General features: G+C 33.6%; 1 protein-coding gene across 1 annotated transcript in view; it reads left to right on the top strand.

Moving 5' to 3' along the window:
* The first annotated feature begins 530 nt into the window (after positions 1–530).
* Positions 531–15,963, top strand: part of LOC111398178 (DNA-directed RNA polymerase IV subunit 1-like) — a 16,007-nt gene continuing 574 nt past the window's right edge. The window contains exons 1-13 of the mRNA XM_023025111.1: positions 531–776; positions 6,215–6,316; positions 6,905–7,028; positions 7,153–7,274; positions 8,749–8,805; positions 8,877–9,092; positions 12,827–12,964; positions 13,065–13,889; positions 14,134–14,303; positions 14,420–14,474; positions 14,549–14,667; positions 14,865–15,013; positions 15,816–15,960. Coding sequence (XP_022880879.1) covers positions 6,230–6,316; positions 6,905–7,028; positions 7,153–7,274; positions 8,749–8,805; positions 8,877–9,092; positions 12,827–12,964; positions 13,065–13,889; positions 14,134–14,303; positions 14,420–14,474; positions 14,549–14,667; positions 14,865–15,013; positions 15,816–15,960 — 2,207 coding nt within the window. The 5' untranslated portion in view covers positions 531–776; positions 6,215–6,229. The remainder of the gene's footprint in view (positions 777–6,214; positions 6,317–6,904; positions 7,029–7,152; positions 7,275–8,748; positions 8,806–8,876; positions 9,093–12,826; positions 12,965–13,064; positions 13,890–14,133; positions 14,304–14,419; positions 14,475–14,548; positions 14,668–14,864; positions 15,014–15,815; positions 15,961–15,963) is intronic.

Genomic DNA, 15,963 nt, shown 5'->3' with positions numbered 1-15,963 from the left:
CAACATATCGAATTCGTCTGTATTGAATCAAATAATTTATACAAAAAGGAATTAATGTGCTCGATCATTAATTACATCATATCATATACAAACAAATGAACAAATTAAATATTTACTACCTTGCAAGTGCTTTAATCACAACTTAACAATTATACTTTTATACATGTAACACGATTTCATGAATCTATTACTTTGATTCATGTAATGTATCGGCTTAAAAAAAAAATGAATAATAATATTTTTATTTTAATATAAATAACTAAATAAAAATCGATATTGTGTGTGGCCTACTACTTTAAGCAAAAATCAGGAAAAAGCCTTCACTTTCTGGTTATCCAAAGTTCAGTTTTTGACAGGGCAGTAGTGTAATTAAACTGAAAAGAAAGGGTAAGAACCTGACAGAATCCAACCTTCTGTGATTGTTATGTCGCTTTTGCATTTACCCTTTTTCGACGGTTAAATAGCAATTACACCCCACTCTCGAGAATCGAGTCGTCCCTGGTATTTTTTGCCTCGGGTTTTGCAATTATTACAATTTTGCCTTCACCCATTTATTTATTTATATATTTATTCCTTCTTCACTCCTTAAGCCACTGTACCTCCTCTGCGCGTTGCTCTGCTTTGCTCCGCTCCATCAATCCAAAACTCGCTATTGCTTTCTCTCTAAACATAAACACAACATATATATAGAGGAAGAGGAAGAGGAAGAGGAAGAGAGAGAGAGAGAGAGAGATAGGAAGAGCGCAGAAGGGGGAGGATTATCCTGTGAATTCGAGGTGAGTAGATTTTTTTATTTTTTGATTGCTTGTTTTAGAAAAGCTTGATTATGGGTTTTTGTTTTTGAATCTGTTTGAGATTGTGAGTGCTTGATTATCAATGCAGGTTAATAGTGTTAGATGATCGCGTGATTTTTTATTTCCTTTCAATTTTTATTTTTTATTGCGGGACTGTCCCTTTTTTAGCCGATCATGTTGCATGAGTAAATGTAATCCCCGTTTTTCATGTGGAGAAAAGGAAGAATCTTCGTATATATATGTAATTGCTTTTGCATGACATTGAAAATCTATGGATTTTGCAATGTGCGTAGATACTGTCTTTTCTTCTTCTAAGTCTATCGGTTATGTGTTAATGAACTATTTGCAAAAGAAAATTCAACTTGATTCCTTATATATTCAATTTCTGTGGCATTTTTTTTTTCTTGTCCATCTCTGGAAATTGAGTTTTCCATTGAAGTGTTAATATTGTTGAGATTACATTTTTGTTGACAATGAAATTTCGACTGAATAATTTTGATGTGGGACAATCCTATTTGGAATAGGATTGGTTTTTCTTTGTTATTTAGATTTAGAATATGATTTCTAATCTTTATTGTTTCTTTCAGATTAGGATTTTAGTTTTCTTTCCTTTTAGAATTTTATTTAGTTTCCTTATATCAGTAAAGTTAGGGAATAATTTTTCGTAGATATACAAAATCTTTGTACACTTTCCAAACATCTATTTAATATAATATAATTATTCTCTACATAGTTCCTAGGTTTTTTTTTTTAATATTTTTAAACTTTATTCTTGTTTCAAGAATTTCAAATCTACTTTCGCACCAAAATTGGTATCAGAGCAAGGTTTCCCCTTGGCTGATGGTTATTTATGGTGGTAGTTGTATGTATCCTTGCGACAATGATTGGTAGATTGCAAAACCAACCTTGGTCCAGAATTTGGAACGACTGATGGATATGTTTAGACTTTAACTGCCATGAATGTTGGCTGCTTCAACAAGCCTAAAACACGGCAACAAGTGGTTAGAGAGTTTCCTTGAGTCCCAACTAAGTTCAAAGGATCGTGTGAAAATCTACTAGGGTGACAAGATTTTTAGAACATGATGAACCATCAACAACAAACTATGCAACGTAATAATAGATCTGGGAGTAGTGACAACACGGTATCCAAAGCATTTGTAAAAGTTTGACATTTGAAAACTGAAAAATACTCATGTTGCTATCAAATTCTACTAGTTAACCTTGCTATCAAGTTCCACTGGTTAAAAAGAGGCAAGAAATTCAAAATATGGAGGTATATAAATATTCACTTTCTATTGGAAAGTACTACAAAGATGTGATTGTGTAATGTGGTAAATATGGATGATTGTCCTATACTTTGGGGACAACCATTGTACTATGATGTAGATGCCACTTACATAGATCGATGTAACGTGTATTTATTTTGGTGGTACGATAAGAAGATTATTTGGGTGTCAATTGATGAGCAATTCACTAATACTAGTGTAACAGAGAACAAAAAATTTATGAGGTATATGATGAGGTTAAAAAAGATATCATTCAAGAGCAGGATGTCAGAAAAGCACGTGTAAGTTGAAAATCAGGAAACATGTTAATCCTTTATATATGAATATTGGCAATGAAAACAAGCATAAGGATGAAAAATATTACGAATAAATTGTAATTGAATTTTCCAAGATTGAGCTGCACTCTGATTAAGAAGAAAAGGGAATTGAACTTTCCAATCACGAAGGAATCGAAGGCGAGGCTTGTCAAATTAAGAATAAAAATTTCGTTTACATTCTCTATGATTTGAAGCCTAAAAAATTGCGCACAAGGAATATAGTAAAAGAATTGTAGCATTGAAGATGACATCAACTGAAGAAAAAAAAAAGAAAAAGAAAAAAAAGAAGAAGAAGATGAGAAGCATAATGAATTTATTATTTTAGTATTTATATGTGCACAAAAGGGATTTAAAAATGAGAGATTGAATAAAACATCGTTTGTAAAGGATCGTCACATAGAAAGTATCCTTAAGAATGAGAAGATGAGCAAAGTCGATAAAGAGATGGATATCTATTCGATATGTGATGTGGTAGAGATTTTTGAATATTTTTTTTCCCTGATTGATTGATTTTCTTTTCTAAAGCAAACTCGAGAACGAATTTTTCAGGCAAGAGAGTATGATGTAGGACAATCCTATTCCAAATAGGATTAATTTTTCTTTTTCTTTGTTATTTAGAATAAAATTTCGTTTTCTTTCTCATTTAGAATAGGTTTTCTAATCTTTATTGATTAGAATATGATTTCCTCTTTCTTTTATATTATGATTTTAGTTCTCATTCTTTTTAGGATTTTACTTCCTTATATCAGTAAGGTTAGGGAATAATTTTGCCTATATACACTAAGGTTTTATACATTTTTCAATCATCTATTCGATACAATAAAATTATTCTCCTTCATAGTTTCTATTTCTTTAACTTTATTCTTGTTAAAAAATTTCAATTCCCACGCCAAAATAAATGAGCTACATGAGAGGCATGTGACATCTTCTTCTAGGGAATAAAGTGAACCATTATATAGAATATATCAACTACTACAAAAATCGAATCATATACGTATTCGATCAGGAGATGAATGGAAAACAACATTCAAAACAAAGGATGGCTTATATGAATGGCTTGTGATGCCTTTTGGGTTATCTAATGTTCTAAGTACCTTTATGCGGTTAAATCAAGTCCTTCAACCCGGAAAACTCGTATTAGTTTACTTCAACGATATTCTTACCTAAAGTCAATGTGATGAAGACCACTTGTTACATCTTTAAGATGTTCTCACGGCTTTGAGAACTAACAAGTTGTATGTCAATATAAAGAAATACAATTTTACGGCAATTCAGCTTTTATTCCTGGGATTTATTGTCAAAGCTGATGGTATCCAAGTTGATGAATGTAAGGTTAAGGTAATTCGAGATTGGGCAACCCCCCGCATCGTATGAGAAGCTTTGATGCTTGGACTTTTCGAAACGGTTGGAATATTGTGTCGGACATGACATGGGCATAGGTACGGTATATCTGTTGGATCCTCAAAATTTTAATCGAACACTTCACCGTTTTGCTTCTTTCTTTCCCTTTTCTACTTTTTTTCCTTCTTTCCCTCTCTATATAAGATTTTGTTTGTATAAATGAATATAGATTCCATATAGTGCTTCACTAAGTTCAAATTACAATCAAGTTAAACTTCCCATAATTGAAAATTAAACCCCAAAATTCTATTTTTTTTTTGTCTTAACCCCTTATTCTATGCTCATTTCCTTTGTGACCAATTAAACTGAAGAATGTTCTTGTAAATTATGGCCAATACTGGGCGGCTCGGTTATTGATAGAGTGAATAGATCTGCCATTATTGAAATCTCTCTTATATAAGGTCTACGAGTCATCTCATAAAAGACAGTGTAATAAAGCATCAATACTATTGGTCTATTCTAAATGACATTTTGGGTTAGTAAAAAAATTGAAGCTTGAAAGATATCCATTTATCCATGTTCGAAATTTGGACTTTTTTTATCCATGTCTCATATCCTACATTTTAGAAAATAAAAGATTTGACGCTTAGATGCGTACTCGTACCCAACAACCATACTCGATTCTGAGCATCATAGGCTAAAAGTGCAAAATTTTCATGGCTTAATTACTTTTTATCGTCGTTTCGTTTAGGGATTTAGTTCTATTATGGCCTCTGTTATTGATTGCTCAAAGAAATGTAGGTTTTTGCAGGAGAACACGCTAGGTACGAATTTCCAACTTATTAAACTCAAGTTATGTACAACACCTGACTTATCATTGCCAAATTTTGAGAAATTTTTTGGGGTAGAATGTGATGCTTTTGTTTTAAAGCATAGAAGCAAAGTCTCTGTTTGTTCAAGTAAAGATAGGAGTTCATTAAAAGACAACGAAGGTCAAAGAATTTTATTTTATTTTTAAAATTTGTTAACAATTAGACTCTTAACTTTTGATAATCATGCTAAAACATTTTATTTTATTGTGAAAATAAAGCAATTAGCAATTTGATGCAATTATTTATTTATTTATTTAAAATAGACTGACTTGAACGCTGAAATAAAAATACGTGTTCAACATGAAAGAAATTGATACATCATGAGACTCAAAAAAGCCAAACAGTGTCCCGATCATGATTTTCAAATTGGCATAGCTATAGTGGAAAGCTATAATTGAATACTCCTGAGCGGTAGGTTCTGTGAACAGATCACAGGTCGTGTAACTAATTTAAAAAAATTCGTTTATTTCTTTTTTCACTTTTTTTTTTTAATTTTTTATTTTAATAATAACATCATTTAATCACTGTATCTTACACTTAAGGCAAAAAATAGAGGCAAAGACAAAAACCGATGCCGAAATAGAGAATTCAACAATGGCAGGATGTTTGAGCATTTGAGAGGTATGCCAACGATGTCGAGCTGCTGGCAGCAAGGACGTGTTGTTGGCATGGTGGCATTTGGGTAGTTGACGAGATGGAAGTGTGCTGGTTACAAGCAGAAGAGAAAGGCGGCAATTGGTTTTGTTAGCGAATAAGAAAAGAAAGGGGGTAAAGAAGAGAAGATTTAAGGGCAAAGAAAAATCAATTTTTATTCATATAATCAGGTTGTGAATTGCATCGAATAAACCCTTTATTTATAGAGCAAGAAACTAGAAGGAATTAAAATCAAGAACTTCTAACAAACTAAAACTTTATCGAAATACTTGAACTGACCTAATTTAATTAAAATTTAAAATATTTATAATTCAAATTAAAATCTATTTATAAAATTCTATTATAATTATAATTATAATTATAATTCTATCTTTATCTGTATCTTGACCGCCCAGATTAATTTTCTTATAAAGATATGCATGAACTTGGGGCTGGTTTGGGAAATTATTTCAAGTTTGTAAACATCAATATTTAAAGTCACTGCTCATATAATTCTTTCCGGTGGCAACTTTAGTCTACAATGCAATGCCTCCAACAACTTTTGTCGCTTGGCTAGCACCCATCAGCTCTTGAGATTCTCTGTAACCTAAAACGTTGAATTGCCTAGACCATTTTTTCATGGGTATTTCAAGTTTAATTTCAAGTTTGGCATCCATATGTCTCGTAAGTTTCCACGATCAACTTGTTCAATATTGCATAATGTTGCATCCAGTATTGCGGATGAGTTTCCCTTTGCTGTGTAATTACTCATGGCGCAAAATGCATGTTCCATCTGAAAAGAATTCAAGACATGATAAGTCTATCTTTACTTTTACATTTTAAGTTATCCTTTGAACAAATGCCCAATTCTCATTTTTACTGTATCCAATGGGAGTTACTGGTTCATGTATTCATTTTAATTAGTTCTCTTGTTCAATTTATGGATTGAGCCTATTTCTTTACATGGGCAGTATTACTTAACTTCAATGGATAATGACGTGAATGTGGATCAGCAAGTTACATCAAGTCGTCTAAAGGGAATCATTTTCAATATTTTATCCGAGGAAGATGCAGTAAGTATTTGTTGTCTTTGTTGACACACCAGTGCATATGCTGTTTACTCATTCTGCCATTTTGTGAAACCATTCAACAAGTGTGTAGGTATTTCTAAACTTGGTTGAGAATGGGGCCCATTCCAGTGTCTTTAGTTGTGTTTATTTTTTTGTTCTTTTTATTATTAATGCTCTAAAAACCGGGATTTTTTAAGTAACAGCCTATTTCCTTGTGCTTGTGAAAGAGTCTGTCTTAAAGCCAGTGGAATTTATCTCATGGAAGACTGTAGTTAAATAGTCAATTTGGTAAAAGTAATTAAGAAGGTCGTCCAATCTTGAGATCCAGTATTCTAGGCTACATTGGCAAAGTCATAGTTAATATAGTGGGTCTGTTCTTCAATGAATCCTTTTCAGGCGTGTACACCCACTGTAATTTTATCTCTTTGCTGCATATTCTGTCCCCTGATTTTTTGAAATCCTGCTCCACTTTTATGCATGTGATGATTATACTACCCCTTGAATTATTATTATTGTTGTTGTTGTTGTTGTTGTTGTGAGATGGAGAGCCATGTTAATGAACTCAATGTTAATTTTGCACTGCATTTCTAGAGCAAGATATCAGCCATCGTCGTCGGAGCAGTCAATGAAGTGTCAGACCCTGCATTGGGACTGCCCAACCCGAATTCAAATGAATGCCTTACATGTGGTGCTAAACGTAATAGAGAGTGTGAAGGTACCTTCTGAGCTTAAGGATTAACATGCCACTTTATGATATCCATCTCCATCTCCCTCTCTCTCCCCTCCTAACCAAATGCTTTGCTTTGAAGCTTGTCACATTTTATTTCCTTATTTTTCAGGTCATTTTGGGTTGATCAACTTGCCATATACAATTCTCAATCCATACTTCATGTCAGAAGTTGCACAGATTCTTAATAAAATCTGTCCGGGATGTAAATTTCTTAGGCACTATAAGGTCAAGGTCAGGTACCACATTCTCATATACTGAAATTAAGGTTGCTGAAGTGGCAAGAAAAATTTCTCTCTCTCTCTCTCTCTCTTATTGTGTAATACATATGACGCAGCAAGAAGTGAGAAATAGGAGAAGAGCACGAATCGAAGCTCGGCAATTCCCAATGGAATACCGAGAATTGACCAATTAACAATCATATTTATTCAACTGTAAATTGAGATCTCATTGAAGTTAGAATCTCGTTAATTCTAAGCAGACATTGAGGATTGATTTTGATCAACAGATTTGTAGGTTCAAACTTTATACTGATACTGAATTGAAGTGATATGGAAGAAACTTCAAAGACTTCAATTTTATTCAATAAACAACCAAGTTACACTGAAATCCTGATTCCCTATATACACAAGAAATACTGTAACTAATGTTCTAGACCAAAACAAACTCTAGGAACTATATATGATTAAATAAAACTCCTTTAAATTAAACATTGAATTATAATATTTTATAACAAAAGAATAAATTAAGTAATTTGAATAAACGAGCACATAATATCTACCAAAATGAAAGAATTCCTATTCTACTGCCTTAATGTCGAAATTTGGCCAAAAACCCATTGAGCTCAAGAGTTTTACCCAGTGAATTCTGTTTAAGGCCTGTTTTTGCTTAAAAATCTTGTATTTTTCATCCAATTCAGATACAGCTGACCGAAACTGGGTCAAAATTTTTTATTGCATCACATAATAAACACATTTTATTTTGCATTTGATCTATTCCAACCTTTTGATATTCCTCAACTGTGACCCTCCTGCATGTTAGTCTGCATAAGCTGTCTCATGTTTAAGTGATCAAGTCGGGTTAATAGTGCTAGTTCTTCATCATTAAGGGTGCATCTGCTCATGGTTACTTTGGACCATTTTTGTGTTTTAATGTATGAGAGATGTCAAGACTTTGGCATTTCTATCAATTGACTGTTAATATCCATTTGGAAGAATCAGGCTTGCTCAGTTTATAGGGCACAAGAACTCACTCCACATACTAACAATATTTGGAAGGTTTGAGGTACATGGGGGGCTCTGTAAATTTCTTATTTTGTTTGAGCTATCAGATTAGTTAATAAGAATAAGAATATGTCCAAGGGAAGATGGTTTCTAAGTATTGTTGGATTCACTCAATAGACGTAAATTGGATATCATTGTGTGGAATTGAGAGCTTTCTCTTCTGGTATTGTTCATACGAAGAAGTGGACTTTCATCTGCTCCATCTGAATTTTTAGTTCTGCCCATCACAATCAACTTGGAAGGCTGGTAATGGAAATTATTGTACTCCTGTCCACTGTTTCTTTATCAATGTGTGAAACTATTTTTCAGATTATTGTATGCCACTAAAAATGATGCACTAAATGACATTCATTTATTAAATATATATATATTTTTTTCCAATTCTTTACAAAATGTTAATACTTTTCTTTTGTTTATGCATGCAGCAGAAAGCTGATTCCTCGTCTAGTCATCATCAGCCTAGGAATTGCAAATACTGTACTGTAAGTTCCTTTGGCAATTAATGTGCTTTTACTGCGTGTGTTACCAAACTTATATTCCATACGGAAAACAGGGAAGACTAAGAGACCGTTATCCACCAATGAAATTTAAAGTATCTTCCAAAGACATGTTTGCGAAGACGGCAATTGTTGCAGAGGTCAATGAGAAGTTCATAAATAATGGCTCAGGAAAAGTTTTGGCTTCTGACTATTGGGATTGCATCCCTCAAGAAACAAACCCAGAAGAGAGTTCCTCACAATCAAACATAAGAGTTCTATCACATGCCCAGGTATCATTTCCATTGCCGTTTCTAGTTGAGTGGATGTATTGTTCATTCTTATCTCCTGTTTGTTTATTTGTATTATGATCCCTACATTTCAGCAAGTGCACTTTTTGTTTTTACATTCTTTAAGTTTGTTCATTGCTGTGTATTATAGTTTTTCTGTTTTCTATGACTTTGAAGCTGCCACAATGAATTCCTTTACCCTAAGGTTGCCTCTTAAGCTATGATGTACTTTCTCCGAAAAGCACCTGCTACATTGATATAATCAATTGAATGTCAAGTATGTGAACGCTGAAATCACATAATTTTTACGACAACATGAATGTGGAATTCCATAATTTTATGGGGTGAATGCTGAAATTTTTGATCGATGAAGTCCTAAGGTAGAATGTTAATTTTTTTTTTTTTGTTGTTGATTTATATGGGGACAAGGTTTTATTTATTTACTTGTTTTAAGCAAAACACAATTACATGCTCCACCAGGAAAGACTGATGGGGGTTTGGATTTTCCTGCCAAATATATAAAAACAAACTCTTGAGAGCAAGTCATCCACGACAAGTCTGCCTATACCCAAATGTCTGATAATCCAAGTTGTCGAGCAAGTAAAATTCCATCCAAGATGGCCTGTAGCTCAGCTTCCAGAGTAAGGCAGTCTCCATATGACGACGAGAAAGCCCTAACACGATGTCCATCTTGGTCCCAAATAATGCTTCCACCACTAGCAAATTCCATCCTTGAAGCATCCATCAGTGTTGATCTTGTAGGATCCAACCGGTGGATCCTGATTTGTTCTAATTAGTTAAGTCTTATAATCCTATGTTTTATCCAAGAGGTAAGTCTAGACACTTCATGATCAATAATAAGATAAGTACAGGAATGTTATTTCTTCTTAGGTTGCATAGTTATAATTTCTTTTAATCCATTTTTCCTTTTGTGGCAAAATCTATCAGCATCAAAAGTAAGGAATGTGAATTCAACTAAAATGGGAGCACAACTGCTAAATATTGGTATTAGGGTTAGATATTTATTTCTATGATAATTGATATTTGCAAACAAACAAAAGGTGTGCTATCCTTGTAGAATTTGTCAATGAGACTGCAATTCCGATGTTTTGTCTTCAACATAGTCAGGGAAGTTATAATGATCAAGTTTGAATAGAGATAAAACTTCTTCATTGAACTTATTTTAGTTATACTTAAGAATATTTAATCAACATATCCTTGTGTCATCAATATGGGCGAGAATTGTGTGGCAGTGAATGGTCAAAGAGTATGATAATTTATACAAATCAAATAGTTAGGGCTGCTTGTAATATTTTCAGTTAGTTGGCTATATGATCTCACTCTTTGGCTGACCCCTGTATGTCTCATTATCAAAAACTTCTGGAGTATTCTTTCAATGTAGTTTTCGTCTAAGATGAGTAGGAGATGAAAGAAAATATTGAATCACATGCCTATAAACTAGTAGATGAAGGATTATGTTAAGTCTCATTCATAAATTATAGAAAAATTTTACATTAAATTGTATGTGCAAAGAACATTAATAGTTAATTTCTGTAATAATTATTTTCTTGTAGCGATTATTTTAAGTTACTAGTAGCAGGTAGACATAGCTTCTTAATAGAATTAAGCTCCTTGTAAGTTGACAAGTCCCATGAAGTATCAATGGAACGCATATCAATCTTTTCCTTTTTCTTTAGCTGTTAAAGTTGAATTACTCGTTTAGGACTGATGTTTTGCTGAGTGCAATAATTTTTTTTGTACTGCATCCCAATGAAAACTTTCTTATCAATTTATGGGATTTCTGCAGTAGCATTTATTCTTTGTAGGTGTGCTATGTGGCTGACACATGGTATATTTGGATTGAAAAGAATAATAAAATTTTGTATGATAGCTATCTTTCTATCTCATTTGCTGAGGATGGTTTGATTTCATGTTCTCTACATAAGTATGAGAGCTTCGGATTAGAGGAAGATCTTTGATTGATTAATTTTTATTTCAAATTCTTGTAGCTGAAGAATCCTTGTTCTCTAACTTGGCTTTATTTCCTACTTTTATGATATCCTAGAAATTTTTCAATGTCTTCCTGATTACATTTCTTAATATTCAGCACATTCAGGAATGTCTAGAAAGGCATTAGAGAAATGGACCTTCTATATCTGTTCTTGTTCGATGAAAGTAAGGATCTCAAAGAACTGATCTTTCTTCATGTTTTTGAATCTCTCTTTTATTGATCAACCTGTGGTATTGCTAATCCAGAACTATTCTACCTCTGTCTTTATAATTTTTCTTTCAATTAATAAAATTCAAAAAAAAAAAAAAAGGAACTTATCCCTCCTGCCTGACTTTCTACCCCTGTATTTCTAATAACCATTTAGGCCTTACTCTAGAAGACATGGATCTTTTCTATATCTTTCTTATATGGTGGCTGATGTAGGATAGTCCTATTTTAAATAGGATAGAAGTTAGTTATTATTTAGATTAGGATTTTGTTTCCTTTTTAGGGTTTTAGTATATTTTCCTTGCATTGGTAAGATTAGGGAATTATTTTGCCTAAAGGCTTTGTAACTTTTGAAATAACCAATTCATTATAATCAAATTAATCTTTTCATATTTTTTCGAGTTTTTAACTTTATTCATGTTTCAAGAATTTCAATTCCACTTCTACACCAAGATTGGTACCAGAGCAAGGTCTGTCCTTGACTGATGGTTACCTATGATCGTTGTGGTACGCATCCCCATGATGACAATTGGAGGATTTTAAAATATTAATCTCGGTCTAGAATCTGAAACGAAGGATGGATAGGTACGAAGATGCTGCTGACAAAAAATTGCAAATTTGACCACTACGAATGTTGGTCGTTTCAATGAATTCAGAAAACAGCAACATGTGGCTAGAGATTTTTCTCGAGTCCCAGCTAAGCTCGAATCCTCACAACATGATGCAACTTTTTGAGGTTTTCCTCCAAATTGACTAAAGTTCTCTTCTTCAACCAAACTCGGAGATGAGTGCAAGATAATTCTATTATAAATATGTATAATATGATAGAATTTAGTTCTTACTTAGATTAGGGTTTTGTTTCCTTTTAATGATTTTATTTGTTTTTCATTTCAGGATTTTAGTTTAGTTTCCTATATTGATGAACTTAGGGAATTATTTTGCCTATATCAACAAACACTTTGTACAATTTTCAAAGAACCAATTTATTATAATCAAATTATTCCCTGCAAATTTTTGAGTTTTTCAACTTTATCCCGTTTCAAAAATTTCTTTTCTGCTTTCGCACTAGTGGCCTTCTTGGCCATGTCAACATCATCCTGTTGATGCTCAAATCATGGTTATTTTTGTTTCTTTTCTGAAGGTGGATATATCAATTCCCTGATTGCTAGGACCAATCAATATATGTCATGTCTGAAATTTGTTGTAATGTGGCGACGTTCGTGATGAAACTGGGAATCCCAGCTAAAGTTTGACGGCTTGACATTTGCATGAATATCAGCACTCCATGCATCTCACTACATTTGGTGTTTTTGTACTGAGAGGCATGTTTGAACGAACCAATTGAGCATTGTCCTACATGCAATTTTACCTGACAGCCACTTCGTACTCGTGAATTAACCAATTAAATGTTTAGCATCAAATTTCTCCGTATTTTGCAAGTTGTTTCTGCTTTTTGTATAACAGAGTATTTGTTTCCCTCATTGTGATGTATAGTCTTCTTTTCATATTAATTTTTAAGGTTTATAGCATTTTGAAAGATGTCTCCCCAATGATTCTTGAAGCAGTTCTCAGAAGGAGAAATTCAATCTTTCTCAACTCTTTGCTTGTGACTCCAAATAGTCATCGCGTGAGAGAATTCGGCCACCGTATAACTCTGGTAAGTGAATTTTAACTCTCCTCATGACAACAGTAAATTCTATTGCTTTTTTCTACTCTCTTATATTTCCTAGTAATTAATATTTTGGCTAACCTCTTAGGATGAAAGTACAAGGATGTATAGAAAAGTGATTGATTTCAGAGNCCTTGTTGAAAGCTCTGAAGAGAATGAAAATGCAGTGAATTTTGGAAAGAAATACTTGTCTATTGCACAGCAGAAGTCAGCAGCACTTAGTCAAACCTCTATTTCTGCTTTCAAGCAAGTTTTTCGGGATATTCAGAACTTGGTTTATCAATATGGAAGCAATGATAATTCATTTCTGGCAATGTTGAATGCTGGTAGCAAAGGGAACGTGCTAAAATTAGTCCAACATAGCATGTGCCTAGGTTTGCAACATTCTTTGGTTTCATTATCATTTCGAATCTCTGATCAGCTCTCTTGTGCTTCATGGAACAACCATAAGAACCATTCTGCTGTTCAGAAATCCCATGGAATCCAAGAATGTTCTGAGTCATATATCCCATGTACTGTGGTTGCAAATTCTTTCCGAATGGGCTTAAATCCTTTGGAGTGCTTTGCACATTCATTGACAACACGTGATAGTTCTTTTAGTGGCCATGCTGATGTTTCCGGGACTATAACTCGTAGGCTTATGTTTTTCATGCGTGATTTAGTCACTGCATATGATGGAACTGTTAGAAATGCTTATGGGAATCAAATTGTTCAGTTCTCCTATGTTTCTGATAACTTTTCTACTCCCCATAGTGATGCTCTTGACGCCTCAAATGAGAGGGTTTATGCTTGTAATTTGCTGGGTGGCCACCCTGTTGGTACATTGGCAGCTTGTGCCATTTCAGAGGCTTCATACAGTGCTTTGGATCAACCAGTCAGTGCATTTGAACCGTCACCTCTGTTATCTCTAAAGGTTCTCTCTCCCCCTTCCGCACAACCGTGGCTATACTTCTGTTTTTTGCATTGTGCAAGTACATTATGTAGGCCTAATGCTCCATTGATCACTTAACATAATTTCATGAGCTTCTTTATGCATATATGTTTGCTGATACTTCATTGAGTGCTTGGAGAATTCAGAGTTGACTAACTACGTTTATCTTTAGTTTTTTGTTGAGAATGCCTGACAAAATTTTGCCTATTCCAATTTAACCATGCAGAAAGTCTTGGAATGTGGAGTAAAGAAGAGCACTGGTGATAAAAGTGCATCACTTTTTTTGTCCAGAAGACTTGGAAGATGGGCGAATGGATTTGAGTATGGAGCATTAGAAGTCAAGGATCATTTGGAGAGAGTGCTGTTCTCTGATATAGTCTCAGAAGTAGTGATATAGTGAGTTTTGTCCATTCTATTTTTGGAGCCCTCTATATTAATATTTTTGGTATTCATATTCATCAAGTATTGTTTGAATTTGTAATGTGATCTCTTATTTCTTCCGTCTACACTAGCTTGTCCTCCCAGCCCTACATTAGTCAGAGGGTTTGTCATTTTCACATAGACAAGGTGCTTCATTTTTATCACATACATTCTACTTTGTTGTCCATGAATTGCATTCTCAAGTATTTCTGATCTTTCAGGAAGTCACAAAGAAGAAAAGGCTGAAGTTGCGTACTGTTATTGATGCTCTTTATATGAAGTATGATGCTGCTAGAGTGAAATCAAAATTGCATCTTCCAAACTTGCAGATAGTAAGCAAGTAAGATGCTTCTCAAAAAAAGCCTATCTGTATTGGTTGCTGCAAGTGTTTCATATACCGAGTGGAGAAATTTAAATTATGAAGAAAAATAGAGAACAAGTCTTTTAAGAGTTGCTTGACAGCAGTCCTTTAATTATCTAATAATTTTTGTTGTTTTAGCCTATGACATACTTCTGATCTTGGCGCTCAATTGGCAGGGACTGTTCTGAAGCTGACCTGCAATATGGAACTGGCACAAAAAACTGTATCACAGTTGCATTAACTGAAAGTGCCAGTAATTTGAATGTAGAACTGGATTCTCTTCGTGATGTGGTTATACCGGTCCTCCTAAAAACTGTTATAAAAGGTTTGTACTTAAAAGAGTTTTGCTCTGTCAAACAAGTGAATTTTTTCTTTTTTGCTTCTGATGTCGTCTGTTCCATCTATGATTTGTATATTATGCTTTGATTAATTAATGAATGACTTCCTTTATTGTAATAGGTTTGCATGTTTACTACCTCAAAGGATTTTTGTTTAGTGGAATTTTTAAGTTTGTGGCTAGAAAAGGTGCACCTGCAATGTCCTTGATTGCAAAATGTGAACAGGAAGGGTGGGAAAACTTTGAAAGACACATTCCACATTCATTGGTTTCTCAGTTCGACTATTTCCCCTGTATTTAGAAATTTATAACAAATTAGAAGGAAACTGGCAGTAGAATCTCTTCCAGAAAGTGATGGACAAATTTAGAAACCGCATGTATCTATTTATGTCTTTTGAAATAGTTTTGCCGGGATACATTTAGGACTGAGACAAACTAACACTTATTAAATCATTGTCCAGATTTTTAATTTATGAAAATGCTTCCTAGGCTAGGTAGCTAGCTGTCCATCCTGCTTGGGATATATCTTGGAGTTTGGAGTAACGTGTACAAAAAACATATTTGATTGACTTGAAATTCTATGTCATATAGTTTTTTTGTTGTGGAAAATCTTGAACATGGAAGATTTTAGAAATTAGAAAGAGAAAGTACAAGGTATTGTAGAGAGGTCCTTTAATTTTTCTTCTTAATTCCTTTTTTTGTTATACTGTTATAGAAAATATAACAAACAAATGGTGCCATGTAGTAGGAACCCTCACAGTTGTGTTAATATTCCCAACTTGTTATTTAGGATTCCCTGAATTCAAAAAGGTAGATATCTTATGGAGAGATAGACCAAACCATTCAAAATTTCCAAAGGGCTCTTCAGGTGAACTTTATTTGCGGGTTTTCATGTCTGAACACTGTGAAAGGACTAAATTCTGGAACATCCTCATTGA

This window comes from Olea europaea, chromosome 8 (genome assembly GCF_002742605.1).
Source record: "Olea europaea var. sylvestris chromosome 8, O_europaea_v1, whole genome shotgun sequence".
Taxonomy (NCBI): Eukaryota; Viridiplantae; Streptophyta; class Magnoliopsida; order Lamiales; family Oleaceae; genus Olea; species Olea europaea.
This window is presented reverse-complemented; position numbering and strand designations above follow the sequence as displayed.